At 42.8% G+C, this 9,100-nt stretch overlaps 1 protein-coding gene across 3 annotated transcripts in view; it reads right to left on the bottom strand.

The window, feature by feature from the left end:
- arhgef3 (Rho guanine nucleotide exchange factor 3) overlaps window positions 1–8,201 on the bottom strand; it is a 29,294-nt gene extending 21,093 nt beyond the window's left edge. Inside the window, exons 1-2 of one of the 3 annotated variants that reach the window (XM_011475694.3) lie at window positions 7,277–8,201; window positions 4,547–4,598 (exon numbers count right to left, since the gene is read on the bottom strand). In XM_011475694.3, the coding sequence (XP_011473996.1) occupies window positions 4,547–4,598; window positions 7,277–7,314 (90 nt within the window). In that variant the 5' untranslated portion in view covers window positions 7,315–8,201. Of the gene's footprint in view, window positions 1–1,861; window positions 2,321–4,546; window positions 4,599–7,276 lie in introns of those variants that run through there. The other 2 variants (XM_020703639.2, XM_020703636.2) reach the window with 2 other exon arrangements.
- Window positions 8,202–9,100: the final 899 nt, after the last annotated feature.

The raw sequence follows: 9,100 nt of genomic DNA, 5'->3' as shown, positions 1-9,100 counted from the left end.
ATTTGAAATCTAAACAAAAAAAAGGAAGGAAATAAGAGTGTTTCCCTCCTTTTTTAATTTTATGATGGAGAATTTGGATCTTTAATTATTTTTAAAAATACTTTCAGTGTAAAAATGAATAAAGACACGTTTGAATGCAGCTAAAGAGCCCTCAATTGTAATAAATAATGTCTTAATTGAATGTGTTAGAGAAATCAAATTCTTAGGGGTTTTTATCGATGACAAACTAAGTTGGAAGCCTCACATCAGACACATACAAACTAAAGTCTCAAAAAGTATTTCAATCGTAAATAAATCTAAACATATATTAGGATACAACAGCAGATATTTATTGTACTGTTCTTTAATATTACCATATTTCACCTACTGTATAGAAATTTGGGGGAATAATGATAAGAGTTCACTACATCCTCTCTTTCTACTTCAAAAACGAGCCGTCAGAATTGTACATAAAGCCGGATATCTTGATCATACGAACAATCTATTTTATCAATCAAGACTTTTAAAACTGTAGGACCTTGTTGATTTTTACACTGCGCAACTTTTATACAGAGTCAATGGGAAATCGTTTCCATTCAATATCAAACAGTTCTTAGAAAATGAAGGAGGCGACAGACTGAGGGGATGTAGGAACTTCAAGATCAAACTGATAAGAACCACAAAGAAAAGTTTCTGTGTGTCGGTGTGTGGCACTAAACTATGGAACAGTTTAAGTAATGAGCTCAAACAATGTTCAAATATTCAAATATTCAAGAAAATGTATAAAGAAACTCTTATTTCAGGATATGAAGATAAGAGGATTCAAGGATCAACAGGTGTTTGAATAATTCCAAATCAATGAACTTGACTGTGGTGAAATAATCAAAGATGTTTTAATTACAACCACTGAGTGTTGCATTGTAATGTGCAATAATGATTACTGAAATGTTTAAATTACAATCAATAACTATTGATTTTATTTACTTGATCTGCAATGTGTAGCAATAATTACTGTTTTAATGTTATCATGTGTTCTAATGATAATCAATTATTATTACATATCGGTATCGTTACTGTTTACTGAAATCATGAATGAATGTTTTCTGAAGATCATCAATCATTTCTAGGCACTGGAATCTATCTGATCAGAACCGGATTTAAAACGATGTAAAACTATCGAATGAATGAACTCAGTAGGGGGGGGATTATATAAGCTTGCTTCTTCCCACTCCTTTTCAAGCAATAAATCAAACTCTACTTATACTTCAGTTAATGATCACTGTATTTAATTAAGCAAATGTGATTTAAGTGACATTTTTGTTTTGTTTTCTGTCTTTTTAATCTATGCATTTCATCATTTCTGTAATGAGTTTGATAAATATGTGTAACTTCTTTTATTGCTTTGACTACAATGCTTGAAATAAATCAATAAATCAAATCAAATCAAATAAAGCCTCAGACAGGAGAGCAAACATCTGCAGCAGCTGCAGGAACCGAGGAAGATCTTCAAACTCCTCACAAGAATCCGAACACGTAGAGATTCATCTGGAATTAGAATGAATTTAAATGAAAAAGTTTTTTTTTGCTTTTGTATGAAAGTCTTTTTTTTACCTTAAAGAATCTTCCATTTAACTGTCTTTTTTACTGTTTTTTAGTCATAAAATCAAAATCTTTTACAGCACTCAGAGACTGTGAGGATGCAGATGGAGAAGCTGGATTTATGGACCGTTCCCCTCACAGACTGTGTTTAATATAGAAAACATCAGAACAGAAACAACAATGAAGCCGGATTGACTCAAACCTGAGCGTGTCGTTAAACGAAACCCCCGTCTGTGTTTTTAGGACCAACGGCCTCCTGCGGCTCCGATGAAGACCAACTCACCCGATGATAAACAAACAGGCAGCAGCCCATCATCAGGACCCGACGGCCGGCGGGCTCCACAACAACACGCTTCAGGCCTCGGCTCCGCTCCGGTCGCCCCCCTCCGGTCGCTCCTCTTCTTCCCCTCTTCCTCCCAGTCAAACACTTTCCAGCCTAAAGTCACATTTGGTCTCCTTCCTTCACCTCCTGTCGCCACTCGTGCAGAAGTTTCTCCTTTATTCCATCCACCTCCTTCACAGTCACATGTTCTTCCACCTCCTTTCTCCTGGAACTTGGTTCTCCTCGTCCTCCAGGTTCCACGCTCCTCTTCTGCACCTCCTCTGTGCCTCTGATCTGGGCTCCCAGCTCCTTCACCTCCTCGATCTCCTCAGCCTTACCTCCTCCCTGAGTGGATCTACAGACGCTCAGGAACAGGAACCACACACAATGTGTGTATGTGTGTGTGTGTGTGTGTGTGTGTGTCCATTCAGTTCCCACTGGACAAGCAGGAAGTGAAGACTGTCGGGACAAACAAGCCTCTATAATTAGGACCGACGGGAGACGCTGTAACGGGGGGGGGGCAAAACTTTATTAACACTGTGAGAGTGAACGCTGTTCTCCAAAGACCACAAAGATGAAAACACAGACGATGTCAACAAACGTGGAGGAGGGAGTTCAGAGGAACCGGGCAAAGCCGAGGACTTTCACACTGAGCCGTTTGGTCCAGAGGAGGGTTCATCTGCTCGGACGTCCCGCCTCACTCTGGTGAGGCGAGAAACGGGAGCTCGGGTTGAACGGGGAGCAGCAGCTGAGAGCAGAACCCGCCCGCTCGTCACGGAAGGACCACTGACTGTCTAACATAAGTGGACCAATGGCGTCATCCACAGGAAATGACACGCTTCTGGTTTCAGTCGCCATTTTCCCACGATATGTTTTTTTCTTTTTTTTTTTTTTCTTTAAACTTGTCCTGTCCAACAGCTGGGCAGACAGATGAGAGCTGAGGGCCTCTTGTGTTGGACATATTTTATTTTAACAAGAGGGGTTATTCATCTTCAGACAAACCAAAGGTATGTCTGAATAAACCCCTTTTGTAATTGAGGCCAAACTTTATTAATTTCAATCATGTTTGAAAATCTTTAGTGTTGGACCGGATGGAAAAGGAAAGAGGGGAAGAAGAGAGAGGGACGCTAGAGAGAGGGGGGGGGTAAGAGGGTGATAATAGGAGGGGAAGGGGGATAAGACCATGAAGCAGCATAGAGCAGACAGGTTTACTGGTTGTTTATCGTTACGGTACGGTTCAAATGCAGTACAAAAAGGGCGGGGCCTGTCCACACACACTCAAATATTATCAACACACCTGCTAGCCGCAAAAATGTCCACATGTCAACATGCACACAAAACAGATAGTGTTCACGAACGCATACCTATGCCTTTAAACCAACTAGTGTGAAATCTTTCATTCATTCAATCATGCAAACTATTAGTGCAAAGGTGAGCCAACACCTGTGCTCAGGTGAGTGTTTATGTTCTTCTAAAATGGATGGTGGAATGTGAAAAGAAGGAGGAGGAGCGCCCAGCCACCCCCACACCCATACCCCCGCCGCAGCAGCAGCGGCAGCCGGAATTCCCCCAACGCCACACGGGAACAGGCAGGGAACAACCGCCCCCCGGGCGACCAAGACCGCCATCCAGGCCAGGGCCAGCAGGACCGCCGCGAGGCCCCCAGAGCCAGAGAGCAGGGAGGCGCGGAGGGAAAGAGAGCGCCGCCCCAGCCCAGCCAGGAAAGCAGCCGCCCCGCCGCGCCGGAAGAGCCCAACGCAGGGCCCCACCGGAGAGGGACGCCCACAGCCCCAGACGAGCACCCCACCACCACCCAGGAGTTCCGGGCATCCCCCCGCCCCGACCCCAGGTACGAGCCAGGACCCCCCAAGGGAGACCCGCTCCGCCCTCCAGGCAGCCACCCACCCGGCCCACGGTTGGTCCAGGTAGGAGCAAGGCAGGGGCCCGCCGCCCCCGCCCAGGAGGGGGGAACCCCGGGGAAAAAAGGGCGGCCCACAAGGGGTGTTATAAATATGGCCCGACCAGGCTCGGCCATGTTGGAAGTTTGGCGGAGAGAGCACCGCCGGGCCCAGGGAGCCGGCACCCAAGGGACACGGCCGCCATCGCCAAGAGGCCCGCACCCCCCACCAGGGGATATGTTTGTCGCCACGTTGGAACCAGACCTCCTCAGTAAGCAGTGATTGGTCTGTCTACGTTTCTATGGCAACCACTGCAGTTCAGTCCGTGTTGTCCTTTGGTCCAGTGGACGTTCAGAACCAGAACCATTTCCAGATTCCCAAAGCGACTTTTTTATCTTTTGAAATGTTTTCCAGATGAGAAGAAAATGAACCAAATCAGTGGAGAACCCTAACCCGTTTAAACTCCTCTGAACCTCTTTGAGCTTCTAGAACATGCAGTTAAACTTATTTATAACATATTTAAACATATTCCTCCCTTTTTTGCTTCAAGCGAACACAAATGTCTTATAGTTTTTTGCCAGTTTACAGACCGTCACTGTTTTTTTCAGCTAAATTCAGACATTTAAACATTTTATCTTAAGTAAGAATCCAGTTATTCTGCCTCAAGCATGTTTCCTATTTGGCGTTTGCTGACTCCGCCCCCTCATAAGATCCTCCCCATTTTAGTCCCCCAAGAATGTTCTCTTACCCCCCTGAGGGTCCAGCCGTCTGAGGACAGAAGAGAGAAGGAGGAGGACGACCTGAGGAGGAGAGGAGGAGGAGCGGTCAGTGAAAGGAAACAGACGGTGAAGAGGAGGGGGGCACGATGCAGTCTAACTAAAGGAACAAACCCACAGATAAGTTATGTTAGTAAATGCTAGTATCAAATCAAACTTTACTTGTAGAGCACTTTTACAACTCAGCTCACTCAAAGGGCTTTACATAAAAACTGGCGATATTTCTAAAATGATAAAATCCTATTTTTGTTATATTTTCAATTTGTGGAATATTAATATTTTTACGATTTGTAACTCAATCGACCTTCTTTACCCTAAAACATTTCATTTATGAATAGAATAATGTCATATAAATACTGGCTGTTAAATGCTTGAACGTTTGCGTTTGTATCAAAACAAATACACTTAGTTTGTTTTTAATTAACATTTTAAAACATGTTTTGTACATGAAGATTAACAGTATTAACTAGTATAGTTATACTCTATGATTTTATTTTATTTTTCAATATTCATTTCTTATGATCACTGGTCTCTACTAAAATGATTGTTTTCTGTTTTATAAAACTTTTTCACAAAAACTCATCAAACTCTTGAATGGCATTTCTCCTACGCGTTTATTCTGAATGATTGTTATTATAATTTAATTTATTTTTGTTTGTATATAATCTCTAGAAGCGTTACGGTCTTTAATAATAATCTGCACCAATAGTTTGCTTTGGCTGCACAGATTGTAAAAGTTTCAAAATAAATGACCTCCATGGTGGGAACGTGTTACAGTTGGACTGGGAGAAGAGCTCCCCCTTCTGGCCTGATCCTGTTACTGCACTCGGATCTCCTCCAAACAAAGTGGTTCTTCCCAGCTTTGGCTCAAATCTAACTGATGATTGGATCCACAAATCCTGCTGCAAAAGAACCAGATACATCAACCGCTAACTTGAATCCTTTTACAGTTTTTAATATAGTAAATAACTGTTCCTGAGAGACTTGGCTTCATTTGAAGCTTTTGTGTATTTCAGCAGCATCTTCTCCAACCAGATGTGAGTCTGTAGCTTTTTAAAGTTATCTGAAGGACATGATGGTGGATGATGACTGCTAGTTTTTGACATTGAGTCGAATGTAAAGATCCTAAAGGGGGGGGGGGGGGCTTTACTGGCCTCTGGATTTCATCAGAGCTCTGCAGCCTGTGGTGAAGCGGACGCTCTCTGCTCGTTTCAGAGCCTGAAAATGACTCAATCCTTCCTGGGAGTTGTTTTTCCAGAAGGAAAGGCGCCCCTCCCTCAGTGCATGTCCGTCTAACTCTGAACACGCTCTTTAAACCGTCCGACCTCCAGCGACTCCAACCAGGAACGGCGAGCATCGCAGATGCAGATCAGACGTGTGTCTGGCTGCAGGTTCCATTCCTGCACCTCATCCTTTCCCCTCATCTGTTTTCAATAGACCCCACCCCTTCTGTCCATGCAGATGTGCCCTTTAACCAACACTCCAACAAAAAAAGAAACATTTTTATGAGGAAATAAATGTGGATTCAAACTTAAGATGCTGTTGACGTCAACCTAACAGGGAAAATATTGACTCTATGAGGAAAACCTTTTTTTCTTTTATCAGAACAGAAAATAATGTTCACACTTGTAGTGGATCCCAGAGCATAAGCACCACCTTTCACTTTCCAAACCCGGGAGCCTCTGAAATGATTGGCTGTCCAAAAAAAGCAGCTGTACATCATTTATTGCATCCTAAAAACACGTGCTTTCATGATTCTCAGGTCAAACTGTTTTCTAAATGATTTTTATTTTCTAGAAGCTGGAAAAGCAGCTGTTTTGGGTTTATTTAAAAGAAAATCCTGCAGATCTCCAACAGAACCGTCCAAGCAGAGAAATAACTGTTGCTTCACATAAACTGCAGTCACTTCACAGAAAATCAAGAACATTTACCGGGAGGTTTAAGAGTCCGAGTCTGAATCTGAACAAACCTGATCTGCTTGTTTGTTTTCTGCAGAAAATCAAACACCAAGTGTAAAGCACGGTGGTGGTGATGTGATGATCTGGTGTTGCTGTGGAACCCGGATATCTGGATGAATTCATGCCGTTTTTAACTTCATCTGATGTCAGCAAAAGCGTAAACTTTAGTGTTTGCGTACAAAGGTGAGAATTCTCCCGTGAGGTGAAGGTTTTCAGCCATGAAGTCACCTTGGGTCAGGACCTCTGATTGGTTGACGTTTTGCATCCTTTACATACCTTTTTCTGCTTTTCAAAGGAGCCCAAAGAGACTTTAAACTTCCTCCTCTCCCCAAACTGGTTTAAAGAAACTTCTTCAGCTACTCAATCCCTAAAGAACGCTGACGTCACAGCACAACATGGAAACGACCTGAAACACCTGCACGAGGCAGCAAATCACCTGAGACCCAAACGAACTGGCAAAAACAGTCCGATCACGTGATAACATCAAAGACATGACGGCTTTGATGTGGACTCCCGTTCACACGTTTGTCAGACGTTTCCTCTCAGGTTTGGATCATAAAGATCCAGATTCTTCTGCAGTCAGACTCGACCGGGAAACCTTTTCTGTAAAACTTTTCTAATTTTGTCAAGGAGTTCTGACTGAAGAAAGGGTCATCCGTTTCAAAAGTTTTACTTTTTATCACAGACATTCAAAAGGTTAAACTGAAATTCAACAAGAAAATCGCAGACAGCCCCCCCCCTCACCTGGATCCCCGCTGGCATCCATCATCACCTGCCGGCATCGGCCTGCAGCTCCTCCCGCGGAGCAGAAAATCTCAGGCGGGGAAAAAAATCCGCTTTGTGGTGATTTCAAACACGAAAGAGTCCAGCTAAACCTCCACGAAGTCCCGCAACCAACAGATGGAGAGGAAGGAAACATTCCACTTTCCTCCTCTTTTCAAACGCTCAGCTAGAAACGGTCAAAAACCATCCCGTTTCCGGTTGCTACTTCGAAATAAAAGCACAAGTTGAAGCAGGAAGCTCAACAAAATAAAGGTCATCCACTCTTAATCGGACGAAACAAGTACATTTGAAATGTAATCCATTACAATTATTTAAAGTAAATCCCTAATCGGACAGTCTGTAAACTGCACTACACAACACCTGGATTACTTTTATTAACTTTGACGGGAAAAGAACAGCAGAAAACAAATTATTAAATGAAACTGCACAGATTTTACATGTCAAAGGGGGATTCTATGGTCGTGGGTCCTTTACTGCTGACACAAGGAACATGAGAACAGAACCTCAATTCCTGCTGATTCTACACCATGAGAGTCGTGGTACGTTTTCCTCCTCCTGACACGCTCTTCTCTCTGAATTCCAGAGGTTCATGAACCGTCATGGATGAACAGAGTCCTGCTGATGTTTTCACAGTTGGTCCAGCTGGAGGAGCAGCATCAGCTCCAGATATTTTAGGCCATGGAGGCTAAACAGGCAGAAAAAACAAAGTCTAAATGGAGCCTGAGGCCTTCCAAACGCCAAACTAGAGGATTTCAGAAGTCTAACAGAATAAAAGCCTCAGTCCAACTGAAGACGGGGAACTCTGAGCAGAAAAAAGACAACTGCTTCAGAGAGAAATGCTCTGTCTATCACGCCGTGGGATGGACAGGAAACTCTCCAGCATGGATGTTTGTGATGCACTTCCTTTATGGATCAGATTTAGTTTGACTTTTACATCAGTTTGAATATTTTAATCAATATTTTAATTTTACTCATTTGCTGAATTTCTGATTGTTTTTCTTATTTAGAGTCAAAGTTGAGTTTAAAGTTTTGATTTTTGAAAATAAAAATTCTGTTGTTAAAAAATGACTATAAACCAACCAGTGAATGAGATGAAGCAGCAACAACACAGAAATACAAACACAAATGTGACAACAAAGGTCTTTGAAGTATATCTGGTTATCCTCTCAGGCATATTATAATTATTTTCACTCTTTATTTTTCTGCACGTTTGCACTGGAGTCTGCGCCGTTGGTCAAAACGTCACATTTGACAGTAAATAGATGTTGAAACATTCCTCAAAAGTCTAAAGTCTTCTTAGGTCTCTGCCTGCAAGTCTCCAGTTCTCAATCCGTGATCAACAGGAATTAAATAACTGGAATACAGACGAGCTACAAACATTTACCTCATGAAGCAGTAAGATTTACTCTTTAATGTGAAAAGAATTCTGTTATCCTTGTTCAAAAAACAAAAAAGGCATCGAAGGCAGCTGAAAGGTTGAAGCTTTTATTTTGAAGGTCAGCGTTTGGAGTTGCCGTGCACTGAGCTTCTGCCTGAGTCCTGCAGGCTCCTGTTGTTTTTAGCATCGATGCCTCAGTGCTCACGCAGAAAAGAGCTGCTGTTTCACGTCAGAACGCAGATCCACCGGTCAAAGCAAAACCGGTTTCTCTGCTTTTACTGCAGGATCATCAGCTTCAGCGCAGCTGAAACATTTTCATGGTTCTTCAGTCACGCAGAAACCACGTCTGAAACACGGTCAGATGCTGCCCAAAAACAGATTTGAAGTTTCCACCGGAGAAAACGCAG

This window comes from Oryzias latipes, chromosome 5 (assembly GCF_002234675.1).
Source record: "Oryzias latipes chromosome 5, ASM223467v1".
Taxonomy (NCBI): Eukaryota; Metazoa; Chordata; class Actinopteri; order Beloniformes; family Adrianichthyidae; genus Oryzias; species Oryzias latipes.
The sequence above is the reverse complement of the archived record's forward strand: the minus strand, read 5'-3'. Positions and strand labels throughout refer to the sequence as shown.